Raw genomic sequence first — 22,303 nt, forward strand, 5'->3', positions numbered from 1 at the left:
ATTTCTGCCATGGGGTTGTATGAGGGGAGCGTGGAGTTGGCACTTTAATAGTTAACTTGTTTAATGTATCAATGCTGACAGATCCCTCCGTTCTGATTTGATGATCGAGAAGACAATAACAAGTGGATGACATAGGCTGAAGGCATATTTGAAATTACGGGCTCATGTGTTAAATAAATGACATGCCAGAACAGACAGGGTCATAGAACAATGCTGGACTGCCCTAGTTACCTGTAATAATGGCTAGTGTAGAGTCAAGTGGAGACATCAGAGATGTTCAGAGGGGTTATTGTTGGGACATGTGCAGGAGGTTCAGTGACCAGACATGTCAATTTGCCAATGTTTCACAAGCAACCGTGTCTAAGATCATGTTGCCATGAAATTCTGAGGGGGTAAAACCTTATTAGCAAAGGGCAGTGTGGACAGAAGTGTATACTCCAGACCCGTTTGGTGCAATAATTCTAAGTGAAAAGCAAAGCCAAGAAACTACGGCAGATCAACTAACTGCAAATTTCAACCTGTGTGCCAGGAACTCTAGGAATTCTAGCTAGGACAGCATAGTCTGGTTGTAGTGCATACACCACTCCTCATACATTGCAATGAATGTTCGAGTTTAGTGATGGAAAGAGCACAGGCAATAATGGGCTACAGTCCAGGGGAGGGATGTTGATATGGAGTTATCATTCAACATGTTCTTAACAAAGAGATGAGTACATGTGTTGTGCCAACTGCAAGACCTCTACAGCTGAATGCTCATTTCCAACAGTAAAGGTCTAATTTGCTTAGAAGGCAAAGGTGCATTCTAATCGGTCTTAATGGTCATCTTCACCCAATGCTGCAGCATCTCTTCCCGATTGGAAGGCTGTGTTTTGGGTTGATGCTGCACAGCCACAGGGCATGTGCGGTTGGCCAGTGGTTTGATAAGCATGGCACTGGCCTCAGTTACCAGATCTGAACTGAGACGGTGTTTTCTACCATCACCAGGTAGCAGTGATTTTTTTTTTTTTTGGGTAGAAAAACGGTGCTAAATCTAACGCAATGTCTAACTCTAAGTGATTTTACATTGGGGCAGCACGGTGGCTCAGTGGTTAGTGCTTCTGCCTCACAGCACTGGGGTCATGAGTTCAATTCCCGACCATAGCCTTATCTGTGTGGAGTTTGCATGTTCTCCCCGTGTTTGCGTGGGTTTCCTCCCACACTCCAAAGACATACTGGTAGGTTAATTGGCTGCTATCACAATGCACCCTAGTCTCTGTGTGTGTGTGTGTGTGTCTCTGTGTGTGTGTGTGTCTCTGTGTGTGTGTGTGTGTCTCTGTGTGTGTGTGTGTGTGTGTGTGTGTGTGTGTTAGGGAATTTAGACTGTAAGCTCCAATGGGGCAGGGACTGATGTGAATGAGTTCTCTGTACATTGCTGCGGAATCAGTGGCGCTATATAAATAAATGGTGCTGATGATGATTGATTGGTGTTTCTCTTGCACAGACAGTTGGGGTACACTGCCGACCATGGGATATAGATGGTGCTGTGGGAGTAAAGGCACTAAAAGCTTGTCTAGCCTGCTATCCTTCCCTCTATGCCCCCTCTGGCCGGATATCTCGGGGGCTTTTTTTTAATAGTGCCTACTAAGAACACATTGGTTTAGTCTTTTAGGTTTTTCATAATTTTGTAATTAAAATAGCAGAATTTCTGCCAGTGATTCCCTAATAGTGAAGCCACAGCATTAACAAAGTGTCCATGTTGCTTTAGTGCCCCCCATTTTGCATAAACATACTATGGCCAAGACGCCTTGGTGCTCCTATAATTGGCCCGTTTCATGAGGCTCTGATATGGCTTCTCAGAAGATTGTTTTCCATGTCATTAGCTTTTACTCCGTCTCCAGCGGGAATATCAGTCGGTAACAATAGAAGAAAAAATAGTATTATCCCGATCACTGTGAAAATAAAGTTGCCAAGGAGTTGCTGCTCCAGAAGAAATTATTTTTTGTAGACCTCTAACCTGGCAATGGGCTACCTAAGTGGAAATTACAGTGCGATGTCATTTAAAATTTATTCTAGTAATTTTGGCACATTGAATGATATGAGGCTCATTACGAAGTCCTTCCGGCAGAGGCTCAGCCGGCCTCTGTTTGCCGAAGCCCAGTATGTGTTCTGACATAAAACAGCTGGTTATTGAGATGGCTGTTGCTGTATGTCTACAACAAGGGGCAGATGCTGTCTTAGGAAAGTAGCACATACAAAATCACTTTTTAATATCTAAGCGCCCTTTGGTGGCAGACTGAGAACATGGAGTAGTAAGTTTAAAAGTTTGGTTTTCCTTTCTGGATTTAGAGTGCCTTTTATCCTCGCTACCCTTGAGCCATTGACGTTCTAGTTCAGTGTTGGCTAACCTGTGACACTCCAGGTGTTGTGAAACTACAAGTCCCAGCATACCCTTCCAGAAATAAGCTACTATATATTGGCAAAGCATGCTGGGATTTGTAGTTTCACAACACCTGGAGTGTCACAGGTTAGCCAACACTGTTCTAGTTTGATACTGACGTAAGAGGTAATATTGAAGATAACATATAATGTGTGTATATAAGAGCACTTTAAACCAGTAGTGTGACTTAGAGCAGTCTCCAAATTCAGAACTGGGATTACCCGTACTTCTTTTAAGACTGCAGGCAATGTATCATCATGTGACTTGTTATTCTTATCTCACTTTTACTTCTCAAGGCAAAAGGAGGATGATGACCATCGCAGATGGTCTAGACAAGAGTGCTTGCAGACAAAATGTTTTGCCAGTATTGTACAAATTTGATGTCACTCTCCCCTGTCTCAAATTAACTTTTCACCTTCATGGAATGAACAAAATATCTTTTGTTTAGTCCATTGAGACAAAGCCAAATATTTGTGTCTGTCTTGAAGGAATAGATTCCTGAAGACTCTACCAGGAATAAGTCGCCAAGCAGACAGAACAGACTGTGATCCCTTGGAGGATGTGCAATATGTTTTGAAGGCGGAAGAGGCTACAATAAATTCCCATTATCTATGAGTTCAATTTAGAAGATGCTGAGTCTCCGACCAATGCAATTATTGAGAACTTGCATTTAAATAAGGAAGAACCAGGTCTGCGTTTGGAAGATGATGTTTGATTCTGAGGAGATCATTTTCAAATCTGGTGCATAAGCAGAAGGGTGCAGTACAGAGTACTCCCTTTAGTCTTGGCTTCTCTATCCAAGGACCTTCACAAATATCCTTCAGGCCCATCTCAAACTTAAAGGTATCCTACATTTTTACTTATCTACTAAAGCTCTTCAAGTTTGGATAAATAGCTTTTATAGATAAACATTTCAGAGGATTTCAAAGTGCCTACAAGAAAACTTGATTAAAAGGTCAAAAGACCCATTATGTCTGTTATAATTGTCCCATTATGTCTGTTATAATTGTTCATATACTAGGAAACTTAAATCTGTACAAGACCTCACATATGCTTCTAATGCTGATGGTGAGAAGTAAAGAAAGGGACGTTTGTAAGAAGAATGTCAGTGATTGAATGCTACACGCCACAGCTCTAGGCTGAGATAATTGGCGATTACATTTTGCATGCCAGCAACGTGGAGTCAGATAGTCCTTTGCTCGGGACATGACTTTTGTTACTTCTGCCATCATGGTGTTGCTGCCTCCTTGACGACTTAAGAAGTCTACATTCGTCTTGTCTGAGAATATCCTGAGATTTTTGTCTTGTAAGAGAATATGAATATGTTGAATTGCCTTCTAGTCTGCTCTCATTTCCAAAATATTTAAATGTATCTTCTGGAATCAGAATGGGAGACTTCTCATTCTTTAGTTTTGGTTCGCCACCAGTTGAGGGACTTCCTAGTGGTTCTTTTTAATCAGATGACTTGATCCAGAGAGGTTTGTTTTGTAATTGCACTGAACTGAAGGTTTTGCATGTGCCAACTTGCCCAAGGAAGGATGCCGATGGTGGAGAAGAACATTCCTAGAAGGCAGAGACCCATTCGTATTGGAATTTGTTGAATCGGTAGCTGACAGGCCAAGGACTGGATCTTGATGCATCTTTCTTTAGTTAGAGACACATTGTTCGTCATAGTATTGATCTAGACCACCGGGAATTTTATTTGGGGTTGGCACGAGTGGACTGGTTTATAAACCAGCCGTGTGTCTGCAGAAAAAGATGTTACTTGGGTTTTTGTTCCCCATCACTAGGATTTCGTCCACACAAGGCCAAAGAGTGACTCCCTGCTTCTTTAGTTTTGCTGTAAGTGTATTTAATAGCTTGGTGAAGGTCCTTCTGGATGCTGCCAGGACAAAGAGTTTCTGACCAGAAAAAGATTTGTTTAAAAGCTTGCTCCCTTCTCTCTTCCTTCCATGTTTGTAGACTGATGCATAACACTTCCAATTCCACTGGAGCTCAGGGGGTTCTGGATTTGACAAATTAGTTCTTCTTGCGGACATTATTAAATTTTTATTTTGTATCCTCTCCTAACAATGTCCAGAACCGACTCATCTTGAACAGAATGCGTTCAGATTTTTGTATAATCTGTGATTCTGCTGCCCACTGAACCAATGAAGGCTGAGCCAAGCGATAGTCATTAAAAAGCTTTTTGACCTGGTCTCCAATGTGTAAGCCTGAATCACTTGTTTGGAGGCAATAGCACCACATTGTCAAATGTTCTCTTTCAAGTTTGTAGCCCCACCCACCCTTAAAATGTTGACGAGAGGAAGCAAAATTATACTTAGAATGAGCATACATTCTAGGCTTTTCAGGTCAGACTGGCGGTTTTTCCAACTGATCCCATTACCTTATGAAAAAATGCCTTCACTTACCTAGTGCCCAGGAATATATATTATTATTTTGAACCTGAAAGAGGGATGTGTGGACCCTTTTTTTTGGGGTGTGCCATGGACCTGTTTGGCAGTCTGTTGAAGCCATTGGACCCTTTCTTGTCTCCCACCCACACCGTCTGTGATTTCGATTGGTGACAGTCACAAGTGCTGCTCATACTACTGTGGATTGCTGACTATATTCAAAATGGAAGGAAATACTAAATTTTAGAGGTTAGTGAAAATAAAGTTGTACATTTTGTTCCCCCATCTGCGTTCACAGACCCCAGGTTAAGAACACATGATCTAAGTGCATAATACAAGATATTAACTTTAAAGTGTTCTTATAGTTTTTCTATTACATGTTGCACAAAAGACCCCTTCATAATCCACAGGTGTAATTTGTCACAGGATCCACCCTGATGCTGAACTTTATTATCTTTCTTCCCTTCTTCAGGCTCTGAAAGGAGTACTGAGAAGAGTATTACTAAGAACAGTTCACAATATGAAGCACCTGGACGTTCCTTGGATGGGTGATGATTGGGAGTGGACTACTGGTAACACATATCCAGCGCCTTCCTTGAGAATTCTATGGTGACTGCAGGGAACAGGGGTATGCAGTGCACATGTATACACAAAGCACCCACGTCGGCATGTCAAATTGTTTTCCATAGCTGCATTGTAGTTATTTTGTAACTCCAGAATTATTGGCACTCTTCATGGAAATGAGCTAAAATCAATATATGAAACAAACCACACAAGCCATGAGCGATTGGTCGGGCGTAAAGAAAGTGGTCAGCTGCATAGTTTTTGTATTTCCACTGTCTTTTGGAACCATAAGTTTCCTATTGGGTTAAAAATCTGGAGACCGAGGGCCATTGTAAAACTTCTAAAAACTTTGTATTTTGAATTTCGTGTTCCCACAAACATTTTGATGTTCTAGTGTTTGAGGCCATTATCTTACTGAAAGGTCCACCCACAGCCAAGTTTCAGCCTGCTGGCTGAGGTAGACAGATTATGGCCTGTTATAGTGACACGAGCCCCTGTACCACGAGCAGCAAAACAGCCCCAAAGCGTGAATGATCCACCACATTTCACAGTGGGTATCGGGTGCTTTTCTTTGTATGCAGTTCCCCTTTCTTCTCCAAACGTGACATTGGTGTGCCTGGCCAAAAAGATCACGTGTTCTCTCATCTGAGCACATGACAAAGTTACCTTTGTAGCTCCAATGACATTCTGCAAAGTTTAGGGGCTGCATTGTGTTAAGAAAAGGCTTCTTACGTGGAAGTCTTCCAAAAAGCTTCTGGCCACGGAGGAGGCGTCCGACAGTGGATTTTGACATTTTAAAACCCCAAGATTCAACTAAACAGATCTTTGGGGTCGTCTTTGCCTCTTACCATCCTGTACATGTGGGCAGTATGCTCAACTGGTCCTTGCCTTTTCATTATCACCGATTGGGCTTAATGGTAATTTCAACTGACTAATTTTTTTTTGTTGTATATATCCATTTCTTAATTTGTGTAGGTCCACAACCTTTTGTCTTATTTGAGTTGCCAGCTCTTTAGTTTTAGTCATGTTGTTGGATGACAAAGGGATTTCACGTGTGTGTAACCTGATATTTATAGCCCAGGGAAACATGAACTGGTCATATCCAACAATAGAGTTCCTGGAGACTAGATGCAATAAAATATTATATGTACGGTTTATTTTATATGATTGTTTGTGCCCAATTTATTGAGGGGTGGCAATGATTCTGGAGTTATCTTATTCACTACCTTGTATGACAATATTGCCACTCCCTCCCCCCTTCGACCAATTAAGCACACCCCATCCCCCTCCCCCCAATAGTCCATTGAGAATCCAGTTTAAGTGCAACGTTGCACAATAGACTGACAGATTTTTTTTTATTGCGTCTATATTGCACAGCTTAGAGGCCACAGTGTTTTTAATAAGTTCACCATCTAATGTCACTGCCTTGCTCTCTACCATATCACTAGCTATTATCTTGGTGCCCTCCTTATATACCAGTCATTGGGAAGAAATAAAAAAAAAAAGTTTTTTTTTTTTTTTTTCTTTAAAGCCACTTAGCACTTAGGTTGAGTTGTGCGTTTAACGTTTTACTACTCATTTGATACAATTATTGACTTAAATTCTGGATTGTTTTTGTTGTTGTTGGAAGACTATAGTACTAAATATGTAATTGTGTTCTTCACAGAAAAAAAAAGAACCACCCACAAATGCATATACAGCGGGTGAAATAAGTGTTGAACACATCAATATTTTTCCTCAGTAAACATATTTAATGTGGCTATTGTAATGAAATTTACACCAAATGTCAGCAACAACCCTTGCAATCCACACAAGCAAGGAAATCAAACCAGATATGTCCATAATTTAAGTTTTGTGTAATAATGTGAAATGATACAGGGAAAAAGTATTGCACACGCTTCCTGAAATGTATTTAATACTTTGTACAAAAGCCTTTGTTGATAATGACAGCTTCAAGAAGCCTCCTCTATGGAGAAACTAGTCGCATACATTGCTCAAGTGTGATTTTGCCCCATTCTTCAACGCAAATAGTCTTCAAATCTTGAAGGTTCTGTGGACGACTTCTATGAACTCTGATCTTTAGTTATTTCCATAGATTTTCAATTGGATTCAAGTCAGGTGTTTGGCTGAGCCATTCTAGCAGCTTTATTTTCTCTCTGAAACCAATTGAGAGTGTCCTTTGGCTGTGTGTTTGGGATCATTGTCTTGCTGAAATGTCCACCCTCGTTTCATCTTCAGCATCCTGGTAGATGGCAGATTTTTTTTTTTTTTTAGCAAGGATGTCTCAGTACATTTTTCCATTCATCCTTCCTTCAGTTATATGCAGTATGCCAGTACCGTGTGCAGAAAAACAGCCCCACACCATGATGTTCCCACCTCCAAACTTCACTGTTGGTATGGTGTTTTTGGGGTGATGCGTATTACCATTTCTCCTCCAAACATGATATGTATTATGGCATCCAAAGAGTTACATTTTGCTCTCATCTGACCACACTATATTCTCCCAGTATTTCACAGGCTTGTCCAAATGTTGTGCAGCAAACTTTAAATGAGCTTCAACATGTTTTTTCTTTAGCAAAGGACTCTTGCGTGGTGAGGGTGCATAACTTATTGTTTTCTTTGATACAATTGTACCTGCTAATTCCAGGTCTTTCTGACGCTCTCCACAAGTGAAATCTTGCGAGGGCCACCCGTCGTGGTCGGTTTATGGTGAAATTATGTTCTTTCTACGTCTGAATTATGGCCCCAACAGTGCTGCTCACTGGAACATTCAGCAGTTTAGAGATCCTTCTGTAACCAGTGCCATCAGTATGTTTTGCAACAATAAGGTAGCAAAGGTTTTAAGAGAGCTCTTTGCTTTTACCCATCATCAGATGTTTCTTGTGTGACACCTTCGTAATGAGACACCTTTTTAAAGGCCATCAGTTGTAGCTGAACCAGGTGGCAGGATTGCTTTCTAATTACTGACAGATTCCACCTGGTGCCTTGGCTTTCCATGCCTTTTTGCACCTCCCTTTCTTCATGTGTTCAATACTTTTTCCCTGTGTCATTTCACATTATTACACAAAACTTAAATTATGGACATCTATGATTTGATTTCCTTGCATATGTGTATTGCAAGGGTTGCTGCTGACATCTGGTGTAAATTTCATTACAATAGCCACATTAAATATATATATCTACTGAGAAAAATGTTGATGTGTTCAATACTTATTTCACCCGCTGTACATAATCAAGTATTTAAGTAATGTAGAATACTGCTACATGTTTTAAGTTTCCTAGTAACATTTTCTGCAGGACTCCAGGCTATTTGTTTCATAACAGGGGACTTACATTAAACAAAGCTACAGCTACTCATTGACCACACAATATTGGCACATGAGAAGCCTCTAATACACATTGCACATGAACATTTAGTTTCTTTTTGCAGGATTATAAAGCAGCAGTTACATTCCCGCTAGACTCTCATTAGCGGATGTATGTTGCTGATGATCGAATAAATGCCTCATACCTCGGTTGGCCTCTACCACACTGCCAGTGACACTTAAGCCTACCCCTCCTGTCTCATTAAGCCCAATATGGAAGATACAACAACTTGGTAAAAACAAGATCTTTTGCCTTCATTTAATGGATACATTAATGCTTTAAACTCAGTCGATAAACATATTTCCTTCCCCAACACATCACGTCATCTGGAATCCAATCATCTCTCTCTCAAACATAGTTTAAAATAAAGTTACACCAAATTGCAAATCGTTTAAAGCAGTAATCTATTCTTTTCTGGCAGAAAAGCAGACAAAAATAATGCAATAATTTCTAACAAAAAGAAAACTAACAGGTAAGCAAAGAAAAAGGTGATGATTGTGAAAGAATAATTACACGTGTAAAGATCAAATGTCATGATTAGAATGTGTTAGTCCCAGAAATAAAATATATTAAAAAAAAAAAAACCCGCTAACAAATAAGAACCTGTGTAGTCCCATCATCCACAATGTGCAGTATATAATATCACCTGAGACTAAGGAAAACCGGTGGAACCAAGAAGGGACTGTGAACAATATATTGTTCATGCAGAGATCCAGAGTTTCTGTAGATTATAGCATTATTTTCTCCACCAATTAATGTCAAAATGATGATGTGAACCCATCAGAGGTTTCAATCTCAAGGACTAATTTCTTTGTTCAGAATGACATTAAGACGTTCGGTACATACATAGATTTGATCACAAAGGCAGTGTTACACTTACTCTGCTAATACAGTATATATTCTTTACAATAGTTCTACGCGAACAGGAGAGAAGTGATTGTTAATAAAGTCCACTTTGGCTCCCCCTGGTTGCAAAACAACCAAACAGGATCTAACCTGTAGCCCAGCAGTTCCCAAACTGGTGATCTCACAGGGGTGCTACAGCCAGGGCCAGTGGTAAGCAAGGCCGGGGGACTGCTTGGTAATTATTTTGGCTTAGGGGTGTCTTGAAAGAATTATGGAGAGCCTAAGGGTGCCTCAAACTGAGAAAGTTCGGGATCCACTGCTGTAGCCTAAATATTTTACCAATATCAGCATCTCGCCTAAGGTAGGTAAAAGAATAAAGGAAAAACTTTCATGTTAAATCCTAATATATACACACACAAATAAACGTAAATGACAGGACCAGAGGATGCTCACCAATATGCAACAGTAACTGATATTCTGGAATATAAAATAAATGTTCCTGTAGCTTTCATGATGGACATAAAACCAGGTATAAAATCTATTAGCTTCTGAAACTGCGACAGCACCAAGTGACACATCTTACTCATGTATCTACAGCGAGCTTATTGTGTAATGCAACACAGACCAAACACAGGATCAAACATAGTAATACATTTCATATTGTGCAGTATTGCACATCAGCGCTACATAAAAGCTTCTCCTTAGTGGTTCCTTAATCATTATTGTTTGGCTAAGAAACGTATAGTAAATCACAGGTAACAGGCAGTTTGTTGTGGTCATAAAATAATTCAAGTTTCTGGATTTCTATAGCAGCGATTTCTCTTCCTAAGAGTCCACGTCCTTTAGTGACAACTTGCATTTCATGCCCCAAATGTCCCTGTTCTTCCTGGTGCCCGTGCTGGGCCTGGCGACGGTACTGAAGTAAGAACAGTTTATCTTAATGTGAGGGAGCGATTCTTTCAACAGTTGTAATGAGCTGTCTGTCACTATACCGAACACACTGAGCGTTTTCAGGGGCATGTGTTTTCCCAGCTCGCTAGAAAGAGAGAAGATCTTCGTCAGCGACACAAACTCTAACACAGACATACGGAAACTAAACAATTAATTGCCGTACTGCACAAATAAGCCGATAATGCATTTGTGAAATGCACAGAATACATATATATTAAATAAAGCTCTTACAGCAGAGATGCAGGAGAAATCTGATAGCAGCGACTGAGTCCGATATGCTGGAGACGGAGGAGCAGGTGCAACATGGACAAGCAGTCGGAGGTCAGCATCACACTGTCGCTGTGGAGAGACAGACTTCATTAGACAGATCCCCCGAAAACAGATTCATATTTCTTTATCGCTATTCTAAGACTGAATCGTTGGCCCAGATTTACCCATCGCAAACAAAACCTGGGACAGCTTGTAATCTGGCGCAACCCTGCGCCTTTGTATGTATCCATTATGTGTGAGTGACAGCAGCGATAATAGGAGCAGAGACATGAACACAACAAGTACATTACATATCACTTATGGTTAGTACTGATTTGTGGCTGTCTATCACTATGTGTATTACTATTGGTTGGTTCTATTACTTATTCACTGCAGTATCTTCTCCCCTGAATGTTGCAGTTGGTAATAATCAAACCTCACCCACAAAGGAAGTATAAAGGAACCATATGCTCTTTATATTATATACGTCTTATGGTTGTTTCACCTTCACTTGACCTTACAGGGGAATAGTCCACATGGAAGGGTCAGAATATTTAGTATTTGTACTTGAATCCTGCTTATTTTTATTCAAATATCTGGGCAATCACCTACCTATGTGACATGGGATTGTCATCACTTCTGGACATAAATATAAAGGACAGAAACAGCCTAAGTAATGATGTGTGTGGTTATTTCTTACAAAAAAAAAAACCAAACAGCGACAGCAAAATCGTCTTTGAGAATGGAGTCTGTGTTTACGGTTTAATAAATATGTGTAAAAGTATCTTGCAATAAAGTTATGCTTTCCCGATATAAAAATCTGAACATATATCTCAAGGAGGTACAGGAACATATTGAGAACCAACAGAGTGCCGACTGACAAAAAGTTTAAAGAACCTCTTACATAGCTACAGGGGCAGGTGCCACTTCTTTTATAAAGTGCAAACACATTATAAAGCACTAAATTATAAAGACAGCTCAAAGCGGTATTTTAAATTGTACGTTACTTAGACACAAGGAGGCAGCAATATTGTGCCTAATTATTCTCACTGGTTCCTAATGAACTGAGCCTTGTGAATATTTGTATTTCATATAGGAATATTTTGCATCGCCATTAAACAGCCATACACTGGGCTAAACTTCACTTTATAACATTGTGCTTCTTACCTCAGATCTAAACTTGTAAGATCAGGACAGCGTTGTACTATAGACTCCACATCTACAATACAAATAAGATGGTTTAGATTGCGGTGCTTTATATGTAAGCACAATGTCCTATTAACAGACTACAACATAATAAGCATTTCTATAGACATGACTGCTGTCAATGGTTTCCTAGAAGAACAAATACATTATATATACCAGCTATATCCAGGTTCTGCCGGTATCCACTGATATTCAGCTGGATTAAAGTTCTGGGGAAGTTATCCACTGCAATCTTCACGTGGTCCACGGTGAAGTCACACCAGGACAGGTTCAACTCTTCCAGCCTGACAATTTATACAGAGAAAAATCAGTAACAAAAAGACAAAATTAACATTCTCAGTGTAAGGATGTGAACATACAAGTGCTTACTAGGCGCACATTCTGCCACAGCTTCCATTACTATTAAAATAGGGATAACCGATCCCTATAATAAACAAGCAGTCATACGCAATGAAATACTTGATGCTGCAAAAATAAAGCAGCTGAGCTGTTTGCTCTTATATTGATGCGTGTTAAATGGGCATTTATTATACATTTAGTGCTACAAAGTGCAATGCTCACATGATTATCAATCATCGTAATAGGAAGCACAGAAAGGGAAGTGGGAAAGAAGCTTCCCCTTACCATCCAAATAAAGAGCATGCAGTTTAGGGTATTTTGGGGTTGAGTGGCCCTAAATTGGTTCTCTAGTTAGTATGAATGACACCCTCCTCCCATAAGTTTATTTTTACGTGCCAAGCTGACAATTAGAGTGGTGTGCAGCTAGTACCAGCCTACATGAACATGATTCCACGGGTCTGTAGACCGGAGTTTCCATGTTTCTCCCTACTGTAAGATTCTATATTTGATAGCACATTATCATGAAACTTAGTTGGCTTGCAGGCAGCTGAGCTATGTGTAATGTCTGAACATTGCATGATCAGTAATAATTTGAAAACAGGGACAGTTAAAATGAGTCTCATAATTTTTTTATTCCGGATAGCGAGCCAGCCAGGATTAGCTGTAGCAGTGCTCTCCAGCCTCCCCCCAGGTAAGGATGCAGATTCCTTAACTACATGGTGAATGTTGTCAGCACATCCTGTGTGTGAGCTATAAAGAGCGAGATTTGTCTTACTCGGTGCAACTCTTCAACATCTGTCTGAGCGATTCTGCAGAGAACCCGGAGCAGCCACCAAGGTTTAATCGTAGTAGATCGGAATTCTGAGCAATGGCGCTGGAGAGAGAAAAGGTCATTGTCATCAATGAATTCTACATCTGGCTTCAACTTTTGGGAAAAATTGTAAATTCCACTCAAACTTGGAGGTATCTGGATTATAATGCTATATATGTAATGTCTTGTAAAAGAAGGAAATCTACCAACATCAGTTCCAACATTGTATAAAGTCATTTCAAAATACCATCACCACAAGTTTCTCCTCTTACTGTCCACCAAAATGCTTTGGTGATTCTACCCTGTGGTTCCAAATATGTCTGCTCCCAGCCAGCAATAGTAAAAACACACAACTGGCATATTGTAAATAATACAAAAGTTGGGACGATAACACAAAAAAAGAAAAGAAAAAACACTTATGCGGAATTTATAAAGTAATCCAAAGCGTTTTGGGTATTTTTGTAGGAATAAATACCTTAGTGTGACGTATGCCTATTAAACATATGATGATGTGTTTTACAAGCACTTATTGCTGGCATTATTCTACTGTATGCAATAAAAAGGTATAATCCATCTGAGAAGGTTTAATCAATTCAGAGCTAGTAAATCACAGCCATAAAAGTTATTACCAGTAATTACTATACACACATATATAGGCAGCACGGTGGCTCGGTGGTTAGCACTTCTGCCTTACAGCACTTATGGCCTTATCTGTGAGGAGTTTGTATGTTCTCCCCATGTTTGCGTTGGTTTCCTCCCACACTCCAAAAAACATACCGGTAGGTTAACTGGCTGCTAACAATTTGACCCTAGTCTCTGTATGTTAGGGAATTTAGACTGTAAGTCCAAATGGGACAGGGACTGATGTGAGTGAGTTCTCTGTACAGCGCTGAGGAATTAGTGTCGCGCTATATAAATAAATGATGATGATATATGTAGCCAGCTAAAGGTCTTATACTGTGTCAAGTTATGCAAAATGTCAGTTTTCTTAATGTTTCAAGAACCACTGTATATGTACCTAGTAGGTGTTATTACAAATATGTTCTATGCGTTGATGGCAGTGCGGTCTCTTACCATAAGATGTCATCAGTAAGCTCCATGCCTTCCAGGCTCAGATTGTGCAGCCTATGGCAGAGAGAGATGATGCTCCGCAGAACGTCTGTCGTTACTGTACAATTGGAAAAGTCTGCATGTTGGAGACGTAGAGGCCTACAGGAGACATAATAAACAGCGTTACATTAAATTTTTCCAATGCTGCATAAAGTGGTAAGAAATCCGGCAACAAAAAACTGGCAGCCTTAACGGAAAACTTTTCCTGCATGATTTATCGAATAGACCACTTAATACATTTATATATACAGATGTACAGAAATACTACTGTAAACAGACGTGAAAACAGCCAGTTTAAAGTACCATCATTGTTCTTGCTGTCTTTCCAGAGAGGACTTTCTGCTATGGTTGAGTGGTAATTTCCTAGGGTGCAACTCCATTAATCCCTGCTGTCCACCTCCATCACTCCCTGCTGTCCACCTCCATCACTCCCTGCTGTCCACCTCCATCACTGCCTGCTGTCCACCTCCATCACTGCCTGCTGTCCACCTCCTTCACTGCCTGCTGTCCACCTCCTTCACTGCCTGCTGTCCACCTCCATCACTGCCTGCTGTCCACCTCCATCACTGCCTGCTGTCCACCTCCATCACTGCCTGCCGTCCACCTCCATCACTGCCTGCCGTCCACCTCCATCACTGCCTGCCGTCCACCTCCATCACTCCCTGCCGTCCACCTCCATCACTGCCTGCCGTCCACCTCCTTCACTGCCTGCCGTCCACCTCCTTCACTGCCTGCCGTCCACCTCCATCACTGCCTGCCGTCCACCTCCATCACTGCCTGCCGTCCACCTCCATCACTGCCTGCCGTCCACCTCCATCACTGCCTGCCGTCCACCTCCATCACTGCCTGCCGTCCACCTCCATCACTCCCTGCCGTCCACCTCCTTCACTCCCTGCCGTCCACCTCCTTCACTCCCTGCCGTCCACCTCCTTCACTCCCTGCCGTCCACCTCCTTCACTCCCTGCCGTCCACCTCCTTCACTCCCTGCCGTCCACCTCCTTCACTCCCTGCCGTCCACCTCCTTCACTCCCTGCCGTCCACCTCCATCACTCCCTGCCGTCCACCTCCATCACTCCCTGCCGTCCACCTCCATCACTCCCTGCCGTCCACCTCCATCACTCCCTGCCGTCCACCTCCATCACTCCCTGCCGTCCACCTCCATCACTCCCTGCCGTCCACCTCCATCACTCCCTGCCGTCCACCTCCATCACTCCCTGCCGTCCACCTCCATCACTCCCTGCCGTCCACCTCCATCACTCCCTGCCGTCCACCTCCATCACTCCCTGCCGTCCACCTCCTTCACTCCCTGCCGTCCACCTCCTTCACTCCCTGCCGTCCACCTCCTTCACTCCCTGCCGTCCACCTCCTTCACTCCCTGCCGTCCACCTCCATCACTCCCTGCCGTCCACCTCCATCACTCCCTGCCGTCCACCTCCTTCACTCCCTGCTGTCCACCTCCTTCACTCCCTGCTGTCCACCTCCTTCACTCCCTGCTGTCCACCTCCTTCACTCCCTGCTGTCCACCTCCTTCACTCCCTGCTGTCCACCTCCTTCACTCCCTGCTGTCCACCTCCTTCACTCCCTGCTGTCCACCTCCTTCACTCCCTGCTGTCCACCTCCTTCACTCCCTGCTGTCCACCTCCTTCACTCCCTGCTGTCCACCTCCTTCACTCCCTGCTGTCCACCTCCTTCACTCCCTGCTGTCCACCTCCTTCACTCCCTGCTGTCCACCTCCATCACTCCCTGCTGTCCACCTCCATCACTCCCTGCTGTCCACCTCCATCACTCCCTGCTGTCCACCTCCATCACTCCCTGCTGTCCACCTCCATCACTCCCTGCTGTCCACCTCCATCACTCCCTGCTGTCCACCTCCATCACTCCCTGCTGTCCACCTCCATCACTCCCTGCTGTCCACCTCCATCACTCCCTGCTGTCCACCTCCATCACTCCCTGCTGTCCACCTCCATCACTCCCTGCTGTCCACCTCCATCACTCCCTGCTGTCCACCTCCATCACTCCCTGCTGTCCACCTCCATCACTCCCTGCTGTCCACCTCCATCACTCCCTGCTGTCCACCTCCATCACTCCCTGCTGTCCACCTCCATCACTCCCTGCTGTACACCTCCATCACTCCCTGCTGTACACCTCCATCACTCCCTAACCCTGCCATAGATAGAATTACTTTCAGGTGAAGAGACCACCGAGGGCCACGCATATCTGCCTACTAAGGGGAGTCCTTGCAAGACCACAATAAGGAAGTTCCCTGCAGCTGAGTCAGATGGGCCACCTGTCCTGTGTGAGACCTGGACACAATTTGTACTACCAATGTTTTACATATATCCGGTCAACCAGCGACTGGGACTGACCCTGTACAGGCAACTTTACAGTCAAAAGAAGCTGTAATAAACAGATAATTAATATTTCAATATAATGTCTGGCTAAATAAGGGTTAAATATCCCCAACTGTTTTTTTGTTACACAGGATTTGTTGCGGTTTCTCACCTAATAGCTTTAAACAGCGGTTCGCCAATGGAAGACCTGGGGCAGCGCAAGACAACAACACCGCGGGGCAGCAAGCTTCCGATGATTCCGTCTGTCAAATATCTGGCAGTCAGATCCAGGCTGTGCCAAAGAGATTCATCACACCTATGGGGAGGAAGATATTTTATTCATACAGTGAATAAAAATAAACACAAGCACAAGTAGATTAAAGGTTATGCAAGTTGTATGAGCAAGAACCATGGAATCCCTAGAAATAAAGGTTTCAATTTCCCATTGAAGAGTCTTTCATGTCTGCTTAGACAAGATGACCAACACAACTACAGTAAAAGTATGGTAAACAAATCAACATGAAATGAAGCTATAAAAGCAGTCCCAGTCACCAATAGAAGAATAATAATTATACAGATGATCAGTGTTTCACAACTCCAGTCCTGAAGTAAACTCCAGCAAGTCATATGTTCAGGACTTTTCTGCATCATGCACACGTGATTTTATCTATTTGACAGGGTTATTAATTATCCCACCGGATCCCGGAGAGAACATACTCAGACGTGGGTACTTGATGACCAGAGTTGAGAAACCCTACAGGGTATTTAGCGCAAACCAGAGTCTCCCAATCCCCCTGCTCGGACTATATATGCGGGTCTGTTAAGAGATGTACAGCATGAAGACATGCCAAAAGGGCAAACGCTCAATTGTAAAGATACATACAATGTATACAATTACATAATACATACACACAAACAGATAACACATTCACATATAATATATAAACCAACAATGATTAATCTTTCCCTACTACCTATTATTTTGCATTGGGAAAGCTGATGAATGGAGAGAGAGAGTACACAGGGGTGGGACAAATATATTCATTGACAGTTTACTGGTTCTTTAAAATAAAATCTGTTTTACAATTCCTTTATCTCTCATGGATTTAGGCGCTACATTGTCACATTAGATAGATATTACTAGGGCTGCACTAGTTATGGAGGTATATTGTTTGTATTGCATAATAATTATAATAATGACATGTTCCTTTCTCAATTATACGCTTATAATTGTATTTTTCACAACTATGGTTTAATTTAGATTAGCAGAATTTACTAAATCTTATAACCTTGCAGCACCATACAGTAGGAAAACAGGACATACATAGAACAGGGACATGCAAGGCAGATAAATAAATATGTACAAGTTGAAAATGTTGGAGCCTCATTTAAATTAAAGCAAGAGGCAGGCAGAGGGTCACAAACTATGAGTGACATGGCCAAGTAAGCCCCTTTTAGACATACCGGAATATGTTTAGCTATAGGCAAACAAAGTCATGAATAAGTTATCTAGTTTTGTTTTGCTAATGTACCAAAATGTACAATCGCCACTAAAACACCTCTGCAGATAATACAGAATATGCTGTTACTGCCATTGTGTCTATATTATACTATTGATTAGAAAGAGCTAAAAACTCAGCTATTTGTAGGAGCGCTTTAAATTGCTGCTACAAACCACCTGTGTCTTGGTCCTTTTTGTCGTTGAGAAAGCAGTTAGCAAGATTAGCGCTTCCCATAAGTACTTCTGAAATCAATCACTTTTTTTCTATAATAAATATGCAAAGTCCACTGTATTGCTAAATTATAATGGCAACAAATGTGCAGCACATGTATGGGATCCCCACACTGTCCCTCGCATTCCTCTAGTCATTACATTACCCAGCAGTGCTCCTCGCAGTGACAGGAGGAGTATTAGGTGATTATGTGTGTGTGTATATAACATTATCATCATTGCCTTTTTTCAGTGTCTGTTTTTCGGGACGTTGTGAATAGCGTGTTTCTGTATAATAGATATATCTATACTACTATCTTCTCATCCTCTTGTATTAAGCACTCACGTTAGTCTGCTCCACCGTTTACAAACCCGCGATATTCTCAAAAGGTCAGTAAGGCGCATGTAGGAAAATAAGCTCAGGAGTAACTCATCTGGCAGCGAATCCCAGGATACTCCTATGAGGGAAAAATTATATAGGTGATAAAATGTTCATAGAACGTGACAACAACCAATACACAGTGTGGAAGATGCTATGCTAGACAACGTGTACCTGGTGGACAGGTTCTGCCGGTCCTGGGACGTCTGGCGATAATAAATAGGTCCTCCTTCTCTTTCTTTTTCTGCCGTTTCTGAGGTGGGGTCATCTTTACAATCTGGTCCTGAGGTGTGTTTTCTGTGTCCTGTGGATCTTTCTCCATAGGTGTCACCCCCATACCACACAGCAGGTCTGAGCTCTTTTTCATGTCCCATGACCAGCTGAGGTTCAGGGTATTCCTGCTTGAAGCAGGAATCTCTTGTAGATGTCTCCTACAGATTAACACAAGTTACGTTACAGACAGACTCCTTTTCCTGTGAGAGTGCATCACAAAGCATGTTTAAGTCGCTGAGAAGAGCGCAGTCCTTCCTGCTTCCCAAAAGCATCAGCATCTCTATATGATATGACATACTGTGAAAGCACTATACAACTTAAATGACCCAATGTGAGGGTATCCATTCCAAAATTTTCCAGCCCACCTGCAACAGGACAAAAAGTCGTTGGAGGGGCTCAGGTACGAACTTTCTCTTCTGATACCTGGTGGAAAGGGAAGATTAAATCTAACAACTATATATAAATATGGATAGACTTGTCTTTGGACACAATTGGGGAAATGTCTTCAAGGGAAAGCTCTTTGGATGAGCCCTTAGAAGAATTTAGTATCTGTAGTTCTAAAGGAAGCAGCATAATTGGAGTGATTGAGCAAGGGAATCTGACAGCCATTGCAGGTTAAGAAGACATTTGTTCTTGTCCCATGATTGTAATTTGGCAGCTGCCATACACAGTGAAGCAGAAATTAAGTTCTCGCAGATGTAACCAAGGACATTCATTCACCTTTATGGTTCATGCAGTGCCTGTACAGCCTGACCTTTGCAGGTGCTGAATGAATCCTAATTAGAAAAAGAATGTTTAAAAAGAATGTTTATGGGGATTCCAGCACTTGAAAAAAGGTCAAGTTTGTGCTGAAACTCCTTTTATCAGTGAAATAATTCCATCCATCCACAGTGCTGTACGGTGAATGTAAATACACTCAGGCAGAGAGGAATCAGAGCCCCAACACCAATACCCTAATAATTATAAAATGTTCAACTTGCTGGCTTTTTGCCTTTTGTTCAGTGCTAAGTATGACACAATAATGAAATTTCCAAAAAGTGGCAAGTTTTCCTTTTCGCTAGTATATAGATTCACATGTGGTTTACAATAATAACTATTCCAACTTTATGGACAGCAAACATAACACTAATCACTTTTCCAAGCTGCTCAAGCTGTTGGAATAAATTACAGCTTTTAGCACCATTAACATTTTTCCATAAGAGTAAATGTAACATTGTCTTTACTTAAAGCATTTTCTGGTTGATTTTTTGGGGGGGCTGCATCTCCCCCGCTCCTTTTGATCCAGCATTACTTGGATCTAAGTTTTAATGGCGGAGGAGATCCAAGCTGGCTCTCCCCTACTATTGGGCCTTCACAAAACAGACAATTCCTAGTGTCCTCCCACACAATGTCAGAAGGACTATCATTATCAGTCAAAGGAAACATAGGTCAGCTTAGAGAAATTACCAATGTAAATGTGCTATCCTGTAGCATTTCTTTATGCTCTCTAGTTAAATTATCATCATCTTATATACAAAACAGAAAAGACCTAAGAGCATTAATGTTTTGAATGGCAGGAGGCATTTTCTTTTGCTTCTATCAATGTTGTTGTTTTTATGTAACAAAAGAAGAGCCATGGGTAATAATGAATGTTAGTTTTGTTAAATGCTTAGATGTTGTTTTACAAAGAAGTTTTTATTTTCGATAGGGAATGATAGCTACAGCTGACTGGAATTTTGATGGAGACCCCTGCAGCCCCGTCATTGGCAAAACTTATTTTAAGACCATAAGTCAAGCAATATTTTTCTTGTTAGGTGAATCTTTTTGTTACAAACCTGAAGCTAGGACTGCACTATATTGAGGATTTAGTCAGTATTGAATGGTGATAGAAAACTTTGTGGCATATTTAAATAACAATGAGTTTAATATGAGGTATATATATCAAGAATAGAGCCAAGATCCACAGGGTTTCACAAAGCATGCGTTAGACTATTAAACAAGTATTATTGTGGCCCTATATCTACCACCGCAATACTTGGTCAGAAGAAAAAAAATAATTTTCTTTGAATATAGCATTTTTCTAATTGTCAATATTTTTACCTCAACTCCACAGCCGTGTGGCCTTAACAAACAGCTTAATATGAATATTTTTCTTAAGTGCAACCATTTCCTGTAGAATACAGAGCTCATAATTGAAACAGTTTTCTGGTTTAAGGTTCATAGGCAAATAGTGATTAATATGTTGGATGAATGATGAGAAGACTTTGAAATACATTTAATTCCTACACTACAATTCCATTTGGACAAAGCAGCAAAATGCTGATAAACAGATGTCAATGCTCATTAAGGTCAGTGCTCAGTAAGTAGACTCCAATCTAGAATCACTTTTGTGCTCCCACAATATGAAGAACTCAAAGCAAATGATTTTCCACAAGAAGTCCATCACTTCATAACTATACACCGCCCTATGATAAGAATGCTGTATCTCTCCAGGTGTTGGGAAACTACAAGCCCCAGCATGCTTTGCCAGTGGATAACCAGCCTTTAGCTGGCTTGGCATGCTGGGACTTGTAGTTTTAGAACACCTAGAGAGCTACAGCTTGGCCGGGCCTGAGAAGTGCAGTTTACTCTCCATGAAGTACATTATACCACCTCCCCGCTCATCTTGTCAGTAAGTTACACTGACCATCTCCCAGTGGTAGGTACAGCGCCGGGCCGGCACCATGGGACATACACATGGATGTGTGGAGAAGCGCTTGGAACGCTGGGAGTTGTAGTCCACACACGGCTGATACATACAATGTAGAGCGGGATGAGAGAAGGGCTTCACAGCTAGAGGCACCAGAAGTCCCAGCATGACCAGCCCTCCCGTTAGTATAACACACAATATACACAGTTATGTGACCGCCCCCCACAACACCACGTCTCCCCGGTAGTCCCGGTGTTGTTACCTGTGCATGATCTGCGCGGTCGATGTTCTCCCTTTACGAACTTCCCGCGTCCTCCTCTCAGCACGTCCCGGCGCGATGACGTCACCGGTGCTGACTGCGCATGCGTCGCCTGCTACAGTTCATTTGCAAACGTCACCCTTAGTGTACTTTACTTGCTCTGTGTGTATATGTACCTGTGTGTAAATGTACATTGTGTGACTGCTCTGTGTGTATATGTACCTGTGTGTGCATACATTGTGTGTATATGTACTTGTGTGTGTACATTGTGTGACTGTGTGTATATGTACCTGTGTGTGAACATTGTGTGACTGCTCTGTGTGTATATGTACCTGTGTGTGTACATTGTGTGACTGTGTGTATATGTACCTGTGTGTGTACATTGTGTGACTGCTCTGTATGTATATGTACCTGTGTGTAAATGTACATTGT

General features: G+C 41.9%; 1 protein-coding gene across 1 annotated transcript; it reads right to left on the reverse strand.

The window, feature by feature from the left end:
* Nucleotides 1–8,968: 8,968 nt before the first annotated feature.
* Nucleotides 8,969–21,947, reverse strand: SKP2 (S-phase kinase associated protein 2). The gene is made up of 10 exons (XM_075193734.1): nt 21,875–21,947; nt 18,846–19,102; nt 18,639–18,750; nt 16,754–16,897; nt 14,216–14,350; nt 13,106–13,204; nt 12,148–12,275; nt 11,953–12,004; nt 10,768–10,875; nt 8,969–10,621 (listed from the first exon to the last, which is right to left on the reverse strand). The coding sequence occupies exons 1-10, from the start codon at nt 21,880–21,882 to the stop codon at nt 10,411–10,413; spliced, it is 1,254 nt and encodes a 417-aa protein (XP_075049835.1). The 5' UTR covers nt 21,883–21,947; the 3' UTR covers nt 8,969–10,410.
* Between the last annotated feature and the right edge of the window lie 356 nt (nt 21,948–22,303).

This window comes from Mixophyes fleayi, chromosome 1 (assembly GCF_038048845.1).
Source record: "Mixophyes fleayi isolate aMixFle1 chromosome 1, aMixFle1.hap1, whole genome shotgun sequence".
NCBI classification, from domain to species: Eukaryota; Metazoa; Chordata; class Amphibia; order Anura; family Limnodynastidae; genus Mixophyes; species Mixophyes fleayi.

Bases quoted from the DNA above. Each gene is read 5' to 3' on its own strand.
- SKP2 (XM_075193734.1), bottom strand. The intron at 16,898-18,638 runs GTGAGTGCTTAA...TCCTCCCCATAG, and splicing joins AAACGGTGGAGCAGACTAAC to GTGTGATGAATCTCTTTGGC. The intron at 14,351-16,753 runs GTGAGAAACCGC...TGTCTCCTGTAG, and splicing joins CCGCTGTTTAAAGCTATTAG to GCCTCTACGTCTCCAACATG.